The 20,149-nt window shown below is 58.0% G+C and overlaps 1 protein-coding gene across 1 annotated transcript; it reads left to right on the top strand.

Moving 5' to 3' along the window:
* Window positions 1–27: 27 nt before the first annotated feature.
* On the top strand, window positions 28–7,914 carry MMAB (metabolism of cobalamin associated B). The gene is made up of 9 exons (XM_059676749.1): window positions 28–338; window positions 1,460–1,521; window positions 1,716–1,809; window positions 4,454–4,511; window positions 5,159–5,231; window positions 5,436–5,533; window positions 5,803–5,867; window positions 6,129–6,188; window positions 7,513–7,914. Exons 1-9 carry the CDS (start codon window positions 223–225, stop codon window positions 7,604–7,606), a joined length of 720 nt encoding a protein of 239 aa, XP_059532732.1. The 5' UTR covers window positions 28–222; the 3' UTR covers window positions 7,607–7,914.
* The last annotated feature ends 12,235 nt before the right edge of the window (window positions 7,915–20,149 follow it).

Raw genomic sequence — 20,149 nt, 5'->3', positions numbered from 1 at the left:
CATTGGCCAATAGGTGCTGTCTACCAAGACGTCACGGATTTCCCCGCCCAGCTCCTCCCGCGAACCAATAGGAAACGAGATCCTGGGAGTGTCCCGCCCTGGGCCGAGAGCCACGGACCAATGGCAATAGAGGCTGAGCGGTGGCGCGGCGGGCGGTAGGTGGAGTAACCCCGGGACCTGGACGGGAGCCTGGCGGGCTCAACCCCGACGAGCGGCTTGGGCATGGCTGTGTGGGTTTTGGGGGGCCGCCTTGGCCTCCGCGGGTGCCTCGCGGCCGGCAGGCTACTTTGTCCCCGTTTCCAGAGCCGCGGTTCCCCGGGCGTAGAAGACGGGGACAGGTAAGTGCCTGGCTGGGAAGGTACCCGACACCCAGAACTGTCGTCGCATAGTGACGTCACACGGCTGTGACGTCCTGCCGGGTGAGTCCTCTTTCCTGACGTCACCACGGCGATGTAGGCACCGTGGGAGCCAGAGAACAAGGTTTCTTTGCACAAGAAAACTGCAAGAAGCTCGGGGCAGGGCATGTCCCTTGTGGGCCGGGAGGCCGTCCCGCCTGGCTCCCCGGCCAGGAGGGCCTCCATTCAGTGTGCACCGACCCCCAAAGCAGCTTATACTTTCAGACCCAGAGGCGCACTGCGTGATGGAAGCATGGCTGTCATCTAGACCTTGAAACCCGCACCCCTTCCCGGGCCTCGGAACAGAGAGTGCCATGATTAATAACGCAGCCAGATGTTACTCCTAGATCCAGTGTCTTAACCTTTGAAAAACCTTGCAATGTCCTATTTTAGTGTTGAAGCCTGTATTAAAGGTGTTATGTGGCTATTTGGAAATGCTAGTTTTTAACCTTGTTTTGGCAATTCTTTATTTCTGAGGATCTTGAGGTTTCATAGAGAGGACGTGGTCCATGTTTCTCACCCACTCCCCTCCTCCCCCCACCCAGAGGCCCCGACTTGGTAGAGTAGAGGGTACAGTTTGGGGTCTGGAGTAAGATGGCCTTGGGCCTGAGTCCCAGCCCTCCCCTCCTGGGTGACCTAGGAAGGTGGGTCTCATCTTGTGAGCCACAGTTCATAGTAAAATAGTCATGGGTAGTGCCTACCGTTGGAGATGTGGGAAGACTCCAGGGACAATTTCAGGGTATAATGCTGGCAATCCCTTCAGCACAGTGCAGGGGCTGTGGAAAGGTGATTGATACGTTATTTCAGTATTTATTGAACTTCTGCATTGAAAAATACACTACATCAGCTACTCTGCAGACATGGATGTGGGCAAGACACAGAACCTGCCACAAGGGCTTACAGCTAAGAGGGATATGGAGGGGAATGATGTCAACGAGCGTTAAGCATGAGGGGGTGAGTGCTGCCTCGGAGGCCATGAGCAGCAAGCTGGGACCCACCGAGGGAGGTGCCCCGCGTGGAAGCCACCCCCACTCACCACCTCTTGATGTCTGTTTTCTCATTAGGCCACAGCCTCCCACGAAGATACCCAAGATCCCCAAGATTTACACCAAAACAGGAGACAAAGGTACGGTGGGGAAGGTGAAAAATGCAGAGACACGGCAGGCTCCATTTTAAAGTTCTTCCAAATTCTTTGCAGCCATTAAAAAGTGGGTGGCAGCCCTGGCTCAGTTATTACACTTGAAATAGACATTTTTCTAAAAAGTGCATATCGGCGAAAAAATCTAATTTTTGGCAGCTGAACATTTTTTTCCCCCACAGGGTTTTCTAGCACCTTCACTGGAGAAAGGAGGCCCAAAGGCGACCCGGTGTTCGAAGCCTTGGGAACTACAGATGAATTGAGTTCCGCCATTGGGTAAGGGAGATGGACTTGGCCTGGAGGCAGAGTTTGAGTTGGGCAGCAGGACAGGTGATTCACACGAAGCCTGTGCGACTGCTGGCTAGTCTGGCGGTTGCCACACCTTGACGAGCCTGCCTCGGCCTGGAAGCACAGGCGCATCTGGCCAGCGCCTTCCCTCTGTCCCACGCCGTGGGAGGCTGCCCTGCCCGCTGCCCCTGGCTCCCTCACGCTTCCCGTGAGGACGTGTGTGCCCTTGAGGCGCACACGTTAAGTGAAAGAAGTGAGTTGAGCCCAGTATACAGCGCGTCGGATGTGGTCCCTTTGGTGAGCGTATGTATACACAGCCAGGGTTTAGAGGTGGACTCGGAGTTAGTCAGGATTAGTCAGGTCATGCTGTGATAACAGCAACCCCCAAACCCCATGATTCACAGCACCAAAGTGTATTCCATGCTCTCCCATCAAGCCCATCACAGGCTGGGCGTGTTTCTGTTCCACAAGATGCCACTCTGGGACCTGGGCTGGCGGGACAGCCTCTGTCCAGGACAGCACCAGGAGCTGTGGCAGAGGGAACAGGGATCACGCTAAAGCTCACACTGGCTCGGAAGTGACACATCACTTCTGCTCGCATTTCTCTGGCCAGAGCCAGTCACGTGGACATGCTTGACTGCAGTGCGGTGGGAGGGGCAGCATGTATTTGATGACAATTGTCCAGTCCACCAAACCCAGCCAGCTGCTGACAGGGTGAGGGGCACTTATCTCACGTGCTGGTTCAGGAGCTCTGTGGGTGACGGTCGTGGGAACCACACAGACCTGGCTTCAGATTCTCTACCTCTGCTGACTGGCTGTGTTGCTTCAGGCAAATCACCTGGCCTCTCTGAGCCTCAGTCTCCTGTTCTGTCCAATGATCATAGTAATGGCTGCCATCTCACTAGGTTCTAGTCGGGATTGAATAAGATAATTCCATGTTCACCCTAAGACAGTGCCTGGTGCAAGTAATAGCAATGCCAGCGGGTGTTTTTATTAAAACTTCCCTATTTGTGGCTTCCATTTCTCAAGGATGGGCCTGACCAGGTGAGATCTTCGGGACAGATAATGGGAGGTGTAGGTGGTCTTCCAGGAGGGTAGAGAAGGCAGACCCCTTGGTGTGGGGGGCAGGCAGACACAAGATGATGTGGGCAGAGGGGAGGGAAGGCGGATCCTAGCATCAGTTACTTAGAATCAGCAAATGGCAAGCCGTCACTTTCGGGTGATGTGGGGCAGGAGACTGGCGAAGCCTCGTGTGGAAGCTCCCTGTGTCAGCTAGTGACTGAGCACCTCTGTGTGCCGGGCGCTGCTGAGCAGGGAGCCCCGGCCCTGCTTCGTGGCACTCTCAGTCTGGTGGGGCAGGGGTGGGGCAAGACAGACACCAAAGGGGCGACCACAAGTGGTGGGAGCTGGGATGGGGCGAGCACCGAGGAGGGGCCTACAGCTGGCCGACATCCGGAGAACACCCTCGGGGAGCACCTGCCACGTGCCAGGCATGAGGCAATGCTGTGCTGGACAGAAGGTGTCCCAGCCCGGCTCGCCCCTCCGTGCACCCAGCCGGGAGGACCAGCCTAGACTGCTGATTACACGTGTGCTTGGTTCTAACGGGAAGCGGGGCTAGGGAGATGCCCCGGTGGTCCTGCTCGCCCTCCCAAAGCCATTCTCTTTGCCTCTGTGCCGGGCGAGGCTGACCTTTACCATCTGCTGGTGGTTTCATGCTGATTCCTTTGTCCTCTGGCTTTCAGGTGGGCCCGGCCAGTGGGAGGCACCGCGGGAGCCGTGAGGGGTCGAGAGGTGCGGGTGTTGCCCGGCTCCCGGCTGCAGGTGGCTCTGGCGGTAGCTGGGCTCTCGCCTACTCTCTCCCGCTGTGTGGCTCCTGGTGGCGGCCCCCACCGAGGAGCAGTTCTCCCCAGGCTCCAGGGCACCTTGGACCCTCCCTGGTCCCCTCAGGCTTCGGCTCTTGCCGATCTTTGCCTCTGTTAGCAGTTTCCATAACTCGTCCCATGCTCTGTTAGCGCCCCTTTGCACAGCTTTTCCCTGGGAACCCTTCGAAAGCACCACTGTCTGTCCCCTGCCAGGACCCTGACGGCACAGAAGTGGAGGGCAGAGTCCGAGGGAGGCCAGTGCCTGACCTGCCCTGGGCACCTTCCTTCCCCGACCCGCTCCTTCCCAGGAAACTCCTATTCGGCCTTTAAAGTCCCACCTGCAGCATCGCTTCCTCCGGGAAGCCCTCCTGAGCCCTAGCCAAGGCCAGGTTTTCCAGGAATCAAGCCCTTTCCTTCAGAGCACTGGCCTCAGTTTGCAAGTCCACCTTCAGTCATGTGACAGTCAGTCCATGTCTTCCCCTCCTGCTGCATAGAGCTCACCATGGAATCGCCTGGACCTGGCCAGAGTAGGCACTGAACAGGCATTGTTGACTGGATGAGTCATGAGTGTAAGAAAAGGCGTTTTGAGAAACAAATACATTTAACCAAGTGGAAGGTTGTGAGGTTCTTATTGCCAGCAAGAAATAACACCAAGGCTATTATAGCCAAGTTAGCTGAATGGCCCGTCACCTGAGAACCGTGGCCTTACAGCAAAGCAGGGCCTGGGGATGTTATGTTAGAGGCAGATTCTTTTTCCTTTTCCCTCATAGGTTTGCTATGGAATTAATTGCGGAAAAGGGCCACCCATTTGCTGAGGAGCTTGAGAAAGTGAGTAACATTTTTTGTTTACCCCTGAGGCCTGGTGACCGACCGTAACTGGATTTGGCATTTGATCATCACTTCCTCTCTGTGTCACCTGGGAGAGTCACTCTTCCTCTGAGCCTCAGTTTCTCCATCTGTAAAATGGGGACACCCAGATAATCCTCCCTCCAAGGCAAGTGGTGAGGATTGGTCCAAGAGAAGGAATGTAAAGGGTTGTCCGTGCTCTCTGCCCCCCAGGGACATTTGACAATGTCTGGAGACATGGCTGGTTGTCCCAGCTGGAGGCGGAGGTCCTGGCATCTAGTGGGTGGAGGCCTGGGATGCCGCATGCAGCCTGCAGTGCGCATGACAGCCTCCGAGATAAACCGCCCAGGATGGGGGCGAGGAGATTCCTCGTGGCCGTCACTGGGCGCTCGACGCTCATTGTCTTCCTAACCCAGCCGTCCCCACGCGAGCCAGGTCTCCTCTCCACGGGGCTGGCGTCCAGCACGCTGAAAGTCCAGGCAGTTTGCTCATTAGCCTGTCAGTGCTGCTGATGAAAGCTCTGACAACCCCCACCAGGCCAGCCGCATGCCTTGCTGTCAGGGGACACCTTTGCACGGGGAGCCAGGAGCCACAGTAGATCTTCACTGGCGCCTTCTGTTGCTTCCCAGATCCAGTGCTCCCTGCAGGACGTTGGCTCCGCCCTGGCGACACCCCGCTCCTCCGCCCGGGAGGCTCACTTAAGTAATTCGCTCTCTGAGCCGCGTGTGGACTGGGAGGGCCCTGCGGGGGCTGGACTGAACGGGGACTCTCCTGGGTGTCACGTGGGACCCCGTCAGCCTGGCCCGCAGACCCTGAGAGTGGGAGTGGTTTGGAAGGCACCGGGCGGTTTCCTCGATGCTCGGGGCGATGGGCCTCATGGCCGTGTCCTTCTCCTTGGCTCCTCAGGACGCACCACATTTGAGTCGGGGCGCATCCTGGAGCTGGAGCAGTGGATCGACAAGTACTCCGGCCAGCTCCCCCCTCTCACGGCTTTCATTCTGCCTGTAGGTACTGGGCAGCCTCCACCTGGGGTGGCTGCAGGCCACGTCCCCCTCTCCAATATTTTACAGTGACAGCTGCCCTCCACGTCCCCTGCCCTCCCAGCCCTGTCCTCTCTGAAGGGGTGCCCAGGGCTGTGCCCCGGCGGGGCCCTCTGCATGCAGAACACTGCGTGCTGGGGGCAGGGCCCACCCTCTGTGTGAGGAGCTTGCTGTCTGCACTGGGCACACCCACCCACCCCTCCCTCCACCCAACACCTGCTTTCTCCTTCCAGTCGGGCGGCAAGAGCAGCGCTGCACTGCACTTCTGCCGGGCCGTGTGCCGCCGGGCTGAGAGACGGTGAGGGCCCGGGCAGAGGGGGCTGGAGGCAGGCGGGGGGGTCACCTCCGTGTCGTCCAGCCACCACAGCAGACCTGGTCTGCCCGTCGTTGGTGGTCAGCAGACAGCGGCCCACTGTCTAGAATGTCCACGTAGACCCGCAAGGGCCCCAGGTCACGCTGCGGTGGCCGTGACTGCTGGCGGGGACGGAGCCCTGGGCCCTGTAGTGTGCGGATCCTGTGACGTTGATCCCGTGTGACGCAGTGACTCCTCCCTTTCCAGCGTGGCGCCTCTTGTCCAGACGGGTGAGACGGATGCAAACGTGGCCAAGTTCTTAAACAGGTACTTACATGGAAACTGGAGATCTCTCTGACAAACGCGACATGATGGGAAGTAGCAACAACGGAACGGACCTCACTCATTCACTTCACATTCAGTGAGGGCGTCTGTGCCCAGCACTGAGCCCGGCACGGGATGCAGCAGAGAGCAAGGCGGTACATCCCTGTCCCCAGTGAGGTGAAGGTCTTGTGGGGAGAAGCTGCTATAACGACCAGCGAAGAAGAACATCAGAACGAATGGACAGTGCTGTGACAAGGGGCCTGCTTTGAGGCTGGTAACCAGAGAGACGGTGACAGGCGTCATGGTGGGGCCCAGGCAGGAGAGAGACCTTCTCACAGCCGGTCTTCCCCTGGTGAGGCCCCTGGGCAGTGTGAGCGGAGGACACCTCCGGGCAAAGCGAGCTCAGGACCGTCCGGCTTGGGGCCCCCGCACAGGGCCCGATCGCTGGCTGGGCCAGGGAGGTCCCCTGTAGCCCCGCCCTCAGCCTCGCCGCCAGGGCCACAGCTGGGCCAGGGCCTTCTCCACTGGGTTCTCCTTCAGCATTGGCTCGCGCAGTTCTAGTGTGGGCAAGGCCAGGCCCAGGGGCAGGCCAAGTGCTGGGGACCCCTGGGAGCCGTTCTGGGTGTCCAGAAAATGGCCTTAGCCAGGATCTGGAGTGGCCCCTATTGTGGCCCACCCCTCCCACACAGACATGGCCCAGGCTTTGATGGGTTCTGACCAACTCGTTTCCTCCTGTGAGGGGAGAGGAATGTTGCATTCATGAGCACAGCAGCAGCTCCTTGGGGGTGTTGGGGCGCTCTTGTCCCTGGAAAGGGACCAGAAATGAGGGGGGTCTGCCCTGGCACAGCCAGGAATGTGTGGGTTCTTCGTACAGGTCCTCAGCCCAGCAGTGTCTGCGTCACCTGGCGTGGGTTAGACCTGCAGAACCGCAGGCCTGGCCAGCTCCCCCAAATGAGAATCTGCAGGTTGCCAGGTTCCCCAAGGACTCGTGTGCATGTTAGTTTGAGAGGCCCTAGTCCTGGTCACTGGACGGTGCGGAAAGCACTTGAGACTGGCCCAAGGTCACCAGCCTCTGAGGTTGGGCAGGGGTAGCGGCCTTGTCCCCTGGGAACCCCCCAGCCCTGGCGCCAGAGTCGGGCGCGTGGCTCTCACGGATGCTGGCTCCCAGTGCCATCTGTCAGGCCCAGGTTGGCCGCTGCTCTTCGTCCCACCCGGTGCTGCCGGGGCACGTGACTGATTTCCTTCTTGAAGGCTAATATGGGAAGGACCCAGTTAGCATCGATTGCCCCTTTCAGATCATTCTGTCTGCTGCTCTCTGTCCCTCCAGACTCAGCGACTATCTCTTCACGCTAGCCAGGTACGCAGCCATGAAGGAGGGGAAGCGAGAGAAAATATACAAGAAAAGTGACCCGTCGGACTGAACCCGAGGCGCTCGGGAACAGCGGAAAGGGGAGCCGTGTGGACCCTCCGGGGTGGCCACCAGGGAAGAGGAGTTGGCCTTGACCTGGTTCCCGAAGGCCTCGCCCCAGGGCTGGACCAGGGTCTTTTGTCCACGCTCAGCTGCCTCCAGAGCCCCTGCCACTTCCCTCGGGCAGCGGCTGCTGGAGAAATCTGCCCGACAGGCCCTCCTTGGTCTTCTCGGGACTGGGTTCACGTGCAGAAAGGAGGGCGAAGTGACTGCTGTAATGAGAAGACGCACAGAAAAGAATAAAAGTGGGAAAGGCTTGAACCGAGTGTGTGTGAGAGAGAGGGAGGGAAGAAGCGAGCGTGAGAGAGCCCTTCCGCGTCAACTCCGCACGTCCAAGGACTGGGAGTGGCCCCAGCGGCCCCTGGGGTGTCCCTGACTTACTGCGCCCATTTGTAAGGGGGAGGCAGACGGTGGAAGCGGAGTTGCCGGGAGCCACCGGCACCGCCTCCGTCAGGGGAAGGGCCGCGGCAGCGTGACAGGAGGCCGGGGAACCACTCCCCGTGGGCCCCGTGTGCATGGCGGGGTGCGGCCTACAGAATGCTCTCCCAGGACCCTCCCCCATCCAGGGGTGAAAACTGGCGAGGGAAACGCCACCCCTTAAAGGAAGACATCCTGCCCAGGCAGATGGTGTCAAGGGCTGAGGGAACGTTCTCAGCTCAAGACACTAAGGCCCTCCGCTTCCAGTGAGGCCGGCAGGCGGGCCGTAGCCCCTGATGCTGCGCTTGGCTGGTGCATGCTCAGATCCAGGCGCAGCTGTGCTTTATTTCACCTGTCACCGCCGCTCCCTCCCGCCGTGAACCGAGGCCGCCAGCGCCAGCTGTGTCCTTGGGAAGGGGATGTATGTGATGGAGGGCGGGCAGGCAGCCCGGGCCCCTGCAGGGTCCATGCTGCTAACGGCAGGAAATGACTTGAGAGGGCTGGCTCGCTGCTGCTGAGGTGCCTGTGAACTCCATCCAGGGATCACTCGGGCTGAGCGCCTGCTTAGCCTGAGGCACCAGGAGGCTGGAGGCTGGGAGGCTGGTCCCAGCGGGCATGTCCGCCAGCATCCACACCGTCTGCTTTCATTCCTACCACCTCGCTGGGAATTTGGCTGGAGGAACAGGCACAAGTCCCTCTAGTCCTTTGTTCCCAGCAGGCTTCAGGAGCCCCTTAGGGCCGGGCAGAGCTGCTGAGGTGCCCGTGACCGCCTGGTTCCCCCTGGGCCAGGGCGAGCGCCGGGCTGGTGCGCAGCAGGCTCAGTGTTGGTGACCAGCTGGAGCGGTGGAAGCAGCAGCCTTTCCGGAGGGCGATGCCAAGCTGCACTGGGGCTGCGCCGGCGGGTTTTGCTCCAAGAGCTGCAGCCACCGGTTCCGTGCACTCAGCCTGCCGGCTCCTCAAGGTCTCCCCGGGAGGAGCAGGACACGGAGCAAAGCAACAGTCCCGACCTGCTCCTAGCCACGGCGGAAGCCACGGCGGAAGCCACGGCGGACAGAGAAGCTCCTGAGGAAATGCAGCCTCCTCATGGGAAGCTCTTGGGAGCAAGGCATGTGCCTGTCCCAAATCCCACCCCAGCCCTTGCTGGGAGGGACTGTCACAGGCCAGATGTAACTCAGGCTCCCAGGCCCCCTCGCCCGCAAGCAAACGTTCCCTGAGAGACAGCCCGGGCGCAGGGCAGACTTGGCATCTTGAGGGTGTGCCCTGTGCCACCAACAGGAACCTGCTTTCCTCTGCAGCGCCCGACGCAGCCACCCTGGAGCCCGGGGCAAGAGGCAAAGTGTGCACCCCATGCCCGCTTGTCAAGGTAGCCCCTTGTCTAGAACCCGGTCGGACAAGTTTGCAAGCTCCACAGATAAAACACACGACCCTCCTCTCTAAAGCCCCAGTCGCCCGCCTGCACCACTGTCAGCCCTCACGCGTGACCCCCCAGCGCCCAGCCAGGCAGGGTGGGGAGAGGAATGCAGGCTTCAAGCTGGTGCCTTGTGGATCAGGGGTTCTTTTTGCATAATTGTGATTTTTAAAAGACTGTTTGAAAAAAATAAGAAACTAGATAAGTAAAAAGACTTTGAAAATATTACCTAGATTACTGGAGTTTTGGGCGCTCCCATACATTCTGCACCCAAGAAAGTGCCTCGCCGGCTCACCCAGCTCAGGTCAGCTCTCGGGATGCTGGAGATGAGCTGGTGGTTGGGCATCCCCTCGGGCGGACCCGCCATATTGATTGTGCCAGCCACTGCATGCCCGGCCCCGAGCTCCACAGACTTCCTCTCCTCACGCCCTCAGCACCCCCATCTCCACAGACTTCCTCTCCTCACGCCCTCAGCACCCCCATCTCCACAGACTTCTTCTCCTCATGCCCTCAGCACCCCCATCTCCACAGACTTCCTCTCCTCATGCCCTCAGCACCCCCATCTCCACAGACTTCCTCTCCTCACGCCCCATGCACCCCCATCTCCACAGACTTCCTCTCCTCACGCCCCACGCACCCCCATCTCCATAGTCTTCCTCTCCTCGCGCCCCACGCACCCCCATCTCCACAGACTTCCTCTCCTCACGCCCCATGCACCCCCATCTCCACAGACTTCCTCTCCTCACGCCCCACGCACCCCATCTCCACAGACTTCCTCTCCTCACACCCTCAGCACCCCCGAGGGAGCAGTGTGTGCTCTGCTTTGCCGGTGACGAGACAGGCTCACAGGAGCCCACTTGTCAGCACCAAATTGCGGCCCAGGAAGTGGCCTGTGCCCCCAGCCCCGCGCTCCTGTCCCCCAGCCGCCGCTTGGCAGTCGCTTCACCACGGCCTGGGCCGCGAGCACAGTGTCAGGCACTCGTGGGTTCTGCTGCCTCCTTTCTCAGCTGCTTCCCCTTCACGGATACTCCATGGCCACTGTGAATGTGCATTTTTCACCGAGTGATGTTTGCAGCCCGAACTTGTAACTCGTCCCAGTGACAAACGTCCCGGTTCTGAGCCCCCTCGGCCGCAGTGTCACCCTCCCCTCTCCCCACACCCTCCCGACAGCCCATCCAGTGTCTAGTCGCTCGGTCCCCGTTTTCACGACTGAACCTTTAAGAATCCAGGCGCATTTCAGTTGAATGAATGCAATTCTTTGTGTCATAAATTCTGCACGGATGCTCCATACGTCAGTGCCTGGGGCCGTGGCCCACCCCTCCCTGCAGACCAGGCCCGGGAATCTCCCCGGCGATGCGCCCGGCCGGTCTGATCCTCTCCATGGAGGGCCCGGGCCCACCGCTGCAGCCCAGCGGGTGGCTGTCCCCCGCCCACCTCTGCAGCCCAGCGGGTGGCTGTCCCCCGCCTGGGCCTGTTGCGTTTCTTCTCTGGGAGCCCCTCACGGAAGGCGGTGCTGGAGCCCAGGCAGAGTCGGGACGGGCAGGTTGGGGCGCCCAGGAACCTTGGGGATGTCCCGAGACGGCAGGAGATCTCGTGTACTCAGAGGGATGCACCATTTAAAATTTATGAATTATACCTGGAATTTTCCATTTAATATTTTTGGACCGTGGTTGACCATGGGTAACTGAAACCATGGAAAGCAAAACCGAGGTTGGGGGGCGGGGGGACTGTTGTAATATCTACCCGACAGGACCACTGGGGAGTTTAATGCGGCGATACTCCCTCATGGGGAGTTTATAAGGACTTAGCACCCCCCCCCCAACCCCGGCATATGTGAGCTGCTATTATTATTATCATTATTACTATTGGAATTCAAGTTCTGGCTGCCACTTCTTACTGAGTCACCTTGAGTGAGCTGTTCAACCACTCTGAGCCCCAATCCTCACCTTTTGTAACGGGATGATTCCTGCTTCCAAGGGCTCAGGGGTAAGGCCATAGGCCTGGCACAGGTGGCAGCTAAAAAAAGAAAAGAAAAGTAGCTATTGGTGTTGAATCACGTTATCCTTTCCAAAGCACTTTGTAACAGCTCAGGCCGGCGAAGCCCGGAGCACGCTGAGCAGCGTCTCAGTGCGGTTAGACTTGCTGAGGGCAGGGAGACAGGTGGCCGCCAGGGGGTCTGGTCCCCGTCAGACAGGGGACTGGCTCTGGAAACACCATCCCAAAGTGAAGGGAGAGCTGATGGTCACAGAGCAATGACAGCCAAAAGCGATTTCGGTGATCATTGTCCCATTTTACAGATGAGGGAACTGAGGCCGAGAGAGGAGAATTTAGTAAGTAAATGCTGATAATGGCCACAATTTGACCACTGCGTGTGTCCAGGCATGTTGCTAAGCAGCTTACATGCAGTAGTAGTGCATTTCACTCTTTCAAAACACAGGAAGGTGGTAGGTACTATTACTATCATCCCTAACTTACAGATGAGGAAACTGAGGCCCAGAGAAGATAAATGACTTTCTCAAGGTCACACATCGCTAGGAGGTGGAGCGAGGTTTTAAATCGGGCTCTACTCCTCCAAACCCCACGACTAGCATTTACTCAACACTTAGCTACACGCTCAGCTGTACCCCTTGGCTGGGTTTTCATGTCTTCTTAGTTCTCAGAACCCTATGCAGTATGTGTGGCTGCTCTCCCCACTTCACAGGGGAAGAAACTGAGGTTCAGCAGGGTGAAGCCACTTGCTCAGAATCACGCAGTGCCCTCTGGGAGGAGGAGGAGGATGATGCTTATAATAATGAGCTGGCATGTATTGAACTCTCCTATGTGCAGAGCTCTTTAAACCGTATCACCATGGCAACCCGAGGGCAACCTCCATGTGCACTTAGCATTGATCCCACAGCAGCCCCATCCGGTGGATATTAGAATCTTTGTTTCAGACACAGAAACGGATGTTCAGGGAGACGGCACCTTGGCCAGTGTCACACAGCAAGTAAGAGGCCAAACTAGGATTTGAGCTTGGATCTGCCTTAGCTCCACAGTGAGGCAGACTGCTCGAGGCCTCCCCGTGGGCAGCAGCAGAGCCAGGACAAGGACCCCATCCTCAGATGGGGGGCATCTTGGGACAGCGGTGATGAGGGCGTGACAGACAATTAGCTGGGGCAGGGGGGGAGAGAGTGCCATGAACTGCAAGCGGCCTCTCAGGGAAGGGGGGGAAGCCGCACCAGTTGAGGGGACACAGGGCGAAGGCAGCCTGGGGAACTGATTCAATGGCAGAAAGGCGTCCAGCTGACCCAGGACCTGGGGGTGGCTGGGGCCTCCCCCCCCCGCCCACACCGGACGCTCGCGAGGCCCGAATCCTCAGTGAGTAGGTGCCTTTATTACGATCACCTTGGAAGGTCGAGCAGACATCTGAGACATATGTTGCTAAGGGTCGTTTGTTCTTGTTTATAAAATTTATGGCTTCACCTCGATTACACGCTGTCAGAATGGGAAGGATTGGCCCCAAAGTCTCTTGCCGCATGACTGCCTCCGACGTGCGCGCATCTGTTCCCTCCGTAGGGGCTGTAGAGGGAAATGAGGCTGCCGATAACTCACAAGCTCGCTGCCGTCACAGGTGTGGGCGCCCGGCCTCGGGAACAGGCGCCCATGGGAACGGGGGTCAGGGTCCGGCCGTGGCCACACCCAGTGGCATCGGTGACCTGCCCCCGCCTGCAAATGGCCTGCCAGGGCCTTCGGGCTGGGGAGGGGCGAGGAGGGCTTGATTCTGGTGGCCCCGGGATCCACGCAGGACCAGGCCGCTGGAGGGAGTGCCCAGCCCGCGCTCTCCGCTGTGGGGGCCTGGACACAGGTACGACTTTCAGGAGGGCAGCTTGGCAACACCGACAGAAGTCCTAGAAATGTGCGCCCAGGGCCCGCATTCCGCGGCTGAGCATGTCTCGGAGGAAGTAGGCAGCGAGGTCGGGGAGCCTTGGGGACTTCATTTTATTTTTTCGGTTCAGTGCTGCTCATTGCAGTGAACACTTGCAAGCTAACGCCCCACAGCAGGGAGCTAATTATTCAGTATTTGAAATATTTAACAATAAGGGATTCTACGAAATGTCATAAAAGTATTAAAATGATGGTGCGCATAGATCTATTACTATGGAAAATGGTTCACAATCTACGAAGTGAAAAGACAAACACCAAGTTATAAAATGATACACATTGGATCCAAATCCTACGAAACAATGTACGTGTGTGTGTGTACGTGTGTGAGTACGTGTGTGTACGTGTGTGTACGTGTGTGTACGTGTGTGTATGTGTGTGTACGTGTGTGTATGTGTATGTGTGTTTACGTGTGTGTACGTGTGTATGTGTGTGTATGTGTGTGTACGTGTGTGTACGTGTGTGTACGTGTGTGTATGTGTATGTGTGTTTACGTGTGTGTACGTGTGTGTACGTGTGTGTATGTGTATGTGTGTACGTGTGTGTACGTGTGTGTATGTGTATGTGTGTACGTGCGTGTGTACGTGCGTGTGTACGTGTGTGTATGTGTGTGTACGTGTGTGTACGTGTGTACGTGTGTGTACGTGTGTGTACGTGTGTGTACGTGTGTGTACGTGTGTGTACGTGTGTGTACATGTGTGTACGTGTGTATGTGTGTACGTGTGTGTACGTGTGTGTACATGTGTGTGTGCGTGTGTGTATGTGTGTACGTGTGTGTACGTGTGTGTGTACGTGTGTGTATGTGTGTACGTGTGTGTACGTGTGTGTGTATGTGTGTACGTGTGTGTGTATGTGTGTATGTGTGTACGTGTGTGTACGTGTGTGTACGTGTGTGTATGTGTATGTGTGTACGTGTGTGTGTACGTGTGTGTATGTGTGTACGTGTGTGTACGTGTGTGTGTGTGTACGTGTGTGTGTGTGTACGTGTGTGTGTGTATGTGTGTACGTGCGTGTGTACGTGCGTGTACGTGTGTGTACGTGTGTACGTGTGTGTACGTGTGTACGTGTGTGTACGTGTGTACGTGTGTGTATGTGTGTACGTGTGTGTACGTGTGTGTACGTGTGTGTACGTGTGTGTGTGTGTGGTGTGTGTGTGTGTGCACCACAGGTGTGTTAATAATGTCTCTGAGTCAGGGGATTCGGGGTGTTTTAGCTTTCATTTTGTTTGGATTTTCCTTTTTTTGTGTGTGTTTTTTTTAACGAGTTTGGGCTGGAGTGACAAAGGCTCACATACGTAATAAACACGCACGACACAGAAAAGGACCTGACGGGCTGGCGGCGCCCTGGCGTCCCCGGGGCTGTCTCTTGCCTCAATCGTGTTTGGACAGACCAGACCCCAGCTCCCCTTCGTCCAGCCTCCGGCCACCCTCCAACCTCTTTCCCGTCAGCACCTTCGGAACCACCTCCGCCTCCCCAGCTCCGAGACCAGCCAACGCTGGTTTTTTTTGTTTTGTTTTGACCTTAATTCCTTATTGCGGGACAACCAGGAGCTCCCAGACTCTCAGAATTATGCCTCCCAGATGGCGCCCCGTGCACCGCCCGGCCAGCCTGCCTCTGCGGCCTCCGCACCTGCCTCGCTCTGGGCTTCTACTTGGACCGCAGCGATGTGGCTCCCCCCAAGATGAGCGGGGGACACTCAGGACGCCATGGAAGCCGCCCTGGCCCTGGCCTTGGAGAGGAACCTGAACAGGCCCTGTTGGAGCTGCCGCCCTGGGCTCCACGCAGACCCTCAGCTCTGCGATCTCCTGCAGACCCGCTTCTGGGGAGAGGAGGCGACACCATCAAGACCCATCAAGACGGGCCGCACCGACTCACTGCAGGCGGGGCCTTTGGGGCCTGAAGCGGCCAGCCTGGCTCAGTGGCTGAGCTGACCTATGAACCAGGAGGCATGTGCCACAACGCTCCTCATTGATGTTTCTATCTCCCTCTCCCTCTCCCTCTCCCTCTCCCTCTCCCTCTCCCTCTCCCTCTCCCTCTCCCTCTCCCTCTCCCTCTCCCTCTCCCTCTCCCTCTCCCTCTCCCTCTCCCTCTCCCTCTCCCTTCCTGCCTGAAGTAAATAAAAATATACTTTTAAGAAATGCTGCAGGGCCTTGTTAGCGAAGTGGGTGCAGCGTGTCTGCTTCCAGCAGGCGTGGGAGGGGCGACGGGGCGGGCTGAGCAGCGTGTACAGCGGGCTCTGTACCAGCCGCAGACCAGCCTGGGGCTTTGCCTAGAAGGCCTCCCCCTCCCAGCCGTCTCCTGCTGCCGGGCTGGGTGAGGCTCCGGAATGGACAGGGTGCGAATCTCGGCTCTCCGTGACCCGACTCTGGACCTTGGACAAGGGCTTACCGCCTGGACCTGCAGTTTTCCCAGCTATGAAGCGGGTTCCGTAGCAGTGTGCCCTAGGCCCGGGTAAGTGCTCAGTGAGTGATCGAGCATCTCGTTGGATTAGACCACCACCCCGCCCCGCGCCCCCCCTCCCCCCCACACACAGTGAGCTCTCTGAGGGCAGGCGGCTTGCACATTCTTCCCGCCCGCACCCGCTCCCCATGCAGCTGGAGCATAAACAGGGCCTGCACGTCCACTTGCTGGATGGATGGACACAAGCCTCACCTCCCGGCAGCCTGGCTTCCTGGGCCAGCTCCTGGCTGGGACACCTGCCAGCTGCCAGGCCCATCGGCACCATCTGTGACGGCAACAAAGCCATCCGGGATGCGGCGGACTCCACACGTCCCCTCACAGGTGATGGTCCCATCCCCGGACAGGGTCCCTGGCAGGGCCATACGCAGGTCAGGGAGCCAGTGGGCAGCCCCTGGAGGGAAGGGTGGCCCAGGGGCTGGGCCTACCTGTGCTCCAGGCCGGACCGGCTGCTGGGACAGACCACCCTGCACCGCGTTGCTGATAAGGCCCCGCAGCCAAGGACCCAGGGCACTTGACTCTCCGAGTCCTGGCGAAACCATGAGGTGACCATTGCAGAACAGCACTGGTCCTGGCTATAGAGCTAAAAGGGAGCGTAGGCTAGGGGGAGGGGGGAGGGGGGAGGGGCCTGAGCCAAAGGAGACCTACTCTGCTCTCTGTCCTCCCATCCCATCCCCCATCGAAGCTCTTGGAGGGAGGGAGGCCGCAGGAGTTTCCTCATCAGTAAAATCATCCCAGTAATCACGGCGCCTGTCCCATCGCCCAGCAGCTCCGGGCCGAGGGGGACGTGGGTGCAGGTCAGACAGACGAGGTCCCACGTCCAGCCCGGCCTCACTGGCTGCCAGAGCTTCGGCCGCCTCTCCCAGCCTCACTCTCCTCAGCGGTGGGTGTGAGTCACTCCCGAAAGCATCTCCATGGTGAGGGGCAAGGAGTCCTGGGGTCAGAGAAGCGGGTCCCATGGGTTTGGGGAGAAGGGCCGGAAGGCTGTGCCGTTCCACTTCCACCTGGAAGGACGGCTTCCACTTTGGAGCTGGGAGGGAGGCATTCAGGGCAGAGGAAGCAGCCAGACCCAAGTGTGGAGGCAGAGAGGGAGGGAGTTAGGGCACATCTGTCCCAGGACAGGATGGGGCGTGCCTAAATGGTCAAGGCAGTAGCCGCCATGCCTGGGCCTGCGCTCAGCCCTCCCACAGTGGTCGCATTTAAGCCACCGGGGCCCCTGGACTTTGGGGGGTTAGGGGGGTAGCTGGTCCATCCTGCAGAAGAGACACAGAAGCTCAGAGAGGTGGATTCACTCACACGAGACCACACGGCTCAAAGCGCTGGGATTAGGCCCTGGGTCTGTGTGACTCCCCCTCCGACTTCCGTTAGCTTTGTTGCCATGGGGAAGGGTGTGCCCCATTCGGTGGGGAGGGCTAGCAGTCATTTGGGTACAAATACAGATCAAGGGGGAGGCTGCAGGAGCGGGGCCCCAAGGGGAGGTGGGGGCAAAGAGAGACGGAGCAGGACACATGCTGCTTGTCCTCTGCACAGGGCTGCCGCTCTGGGCACCTGCCCCAGACATGGGTGGCGAACGTGGCTCCAGCTGTTATAAAGGGCCCGCCAGGCTTTGCCACGTCTTTCCTGACCCTGGCTTCTGGCTGAGCAACGCTCCCCCCGTGGGAGTGCACTGACCACCAGGGGGCAGCTCCTGCATTGAGCGTCTGCCCCTGGGTGGTCAGTGAGAGTAGCCACTGGTTGTTCCACCATTCGGTCGATTTGCATTTTTATTATATAGGATGTTCCACATCTCTGGCCCCAGTTGAGCCTCACTGCCCTTTTGTGAGGAGGTCAGGGAACGTGGCTTTTAAGAGAGTTAAGAAATGCAGAGCTTGCACTGACTCATGGGGATATGATGCGACATTTCAGGTCTCGGCTGTGACGATCAACTCTGAAGTGTGAATTGTGTTCGCTATTATCCTGCTGGACCACGTCAACGCCCAGCCCACAGACCCTTGTGCCGTGCGATGTACAGGGAGTGAGAGAGAGAGAGAGGGCCACCAGCAGACTCCAGCCTCGTAGGAAGACGTCTGCTTTCCAAGGAACCACATGGCGAAGGGAAAGCCTCAGTCCCTTGGTCCATGGGTTTTACATAAGAAAGGGAAGGAAAACATGGAAATCTCACCCTGACTGGTCTTACGTTTTCAGGTAATTCCTCAGTGTAAGTCCCATATGGGTGCTGGGTTAATTAGAATTTATTTTTATCTCCTGACCTTCTAGTTGAAGCTTAGAGCACTGTTCTTTGCCCGCTGGATGAGGTTGCCATAGCAACCCCTCTGGGGAAGCTGCTCGCTCCTCTCTTTATAATGTGACTGCAAACAGGGACTGAAGTGGGCCGGCCCTCCCCGCTAGGAAAGAGGACTCAGATCCTATATTTGGTCCCAATAAGGCATCTCCTCTCCCCCAGGGTTCGCTGGGCCCTGCGAGGGGCAGGGCGTTCCCAGCAGCTCGGTGCCCAAGCTCACTAGAGGAAACGTCCTGGCCGCTGGCTCAGCCTCCTGGGAGGACGGCGGGCCGGGTTAGAATCGGGAGCAGTTCTTCCCGGGCCCATGTTCAGAGGCGTCCCAGCGGGAGCTTAAAATTAGCGCTGGAGGGGGATTCACGCTCCCGAAGCGGCAGGTCCCAGGGAGCCCGCGGGCCTCAGTGTCTCACCAGCTCCCTGCTGAGAAGCCTCTTGCACAGGAACTCCAAGAAGTTTACCATCCGATCCCTTCCCCCTCCTTCTTCTTCAGGTAGACCTTACAGGTATGGGATACTGTGTTTAGTGCTAAACTGGATATTCGTTTATAAAAATGCTAGCATATCAGGGGTAGTTTTACTAACGGGTGTTAAGAAAAAAACAAGACACATTTACCGGATCAAAAGCTGCGTACCAGGCCCTGATGACACGTTTATTTGCTCCAGCAAAGAAGGCACATCTGAAGGAGCAGCTGCCACAGAACTCTCCCCTGATTAAGTTTCCAATGATCCCCCTCATCCTTCAAGGCAGGTTAAAAAGTCAGTCATCACACTGTTGGAGCCACGCCCAGGCATTCCAGCTGAAAGCAAATACCTACTCCCTGGTTAGTGCGCCCACGTCAGTAACTCCACCCGCTCCTCCAGTCTCATATGTACTCAGCAGGTCTGGGTTTTGCGTTTTCTTTTCAATAAAAATTGCCAAAATCTTGTGACTTTGGGGTATTGGGTCACCGCCCTGGTGCCTGCCAGAGCGTGTGTTTAAGCTTCTAAGCACAGACCCAGCAGCATGAGCGGTTAAAGCGAGTCCGCGGGGTCGAGTCTCCCCTGCAGTCTCCTCCGGAGAAGCGGCTCCCTCGGCGCCCTGAGCGGGTGGGTCCGGTTCTCCCGGGGAGGGAAGGCTGCTTCTGAGCAAAGGGCTCGGCAGGACTTCCTTCAGTTTCATCAGCACCTGCCCACCTGCTCCCTCACCTGGCTGTCAGGTCCCTGGTCTTCCCGCCCAAGGCCCTGCCTTCATCGCGAGGGTCTCGGCAAGGCAGTGATTGCCACTTGTTCTGTAGCTCAGCCTTCGAAGGATTGAATTTCACATGTGACTTTCGGAAATCCTGACCTTTAGGCTACGGGAGACACAGGTTTATCTCAGGGAAGTTGCAGGAACTCTCTGGTGTTTGTCCGGGAGCGGAAAATTTAAGCCCTGATCTTGTTTTCTTTTCCCAAGTTCTCCAGTGAACTTGGAGGAGACCAAACACCATGGCGGCCCTTTACTGACATCTAAATGCTCTGTAGCAACATCTTGATCACCGAGAGCCTCATCTCTATGGCCCCTCACTCCGGGTGACTACAGGTGATAACGAAGTCATCGCTTTGCTATTGTGTATCCTTGACTGTTAGTGGCCTATTTTGCAGTGGCAGCATAATTGATGGCTTTACATGTAGCCAGAACTGAGAAGTGTTCAGATTTTCATCCTTCAGGGTCTGCTCCTTTGGGTCTACATTTGGTCCCAATAAAGCATCAGTGAGAGAAAGAGAACCACTGTGAGAGTTATGGATATCAGGTATTTATTATTATAAGACTAGAGGCCCAGTGCACAAAATTTGTGCACTCAGCACGCGGGGGCGGGGGGGGGGGGGTGCGGGGGAGGTCCCTCAGCCCAGATTGTGAGAGGGCACAGGCCAGGCCGAGGTATCTCATTGGGGCCAGGGAGGGACGTGGGAGGTTGGCCAGCCAGGGGGAGACTGCAGGAGGGCTCCAGGGCATGTCCAGCCCATCTTGCTCAGTCCTGATCGGCCAGACCCAGCAGC

The sequence above is a fragment of the Myotis daubentonii genome, chromosome 19, assembly GCF_963259705.1.
Source record: "Myotis daubentonii chromosome 19, mMyoDau2.1, whole genome shotgun sequence".
Taxonomy (NCBI): domain Eukaryota; kingdom Metazoa; phylum Chordata; class Mammalia; order Chiroptera; family Vespertilionidae; genus Myotis; species Myotis daubentonii.
Note: the sequence above shows the minus strand (reverse complement) of the source record. Positions and strands in the feature narration are given on the sequence as shown.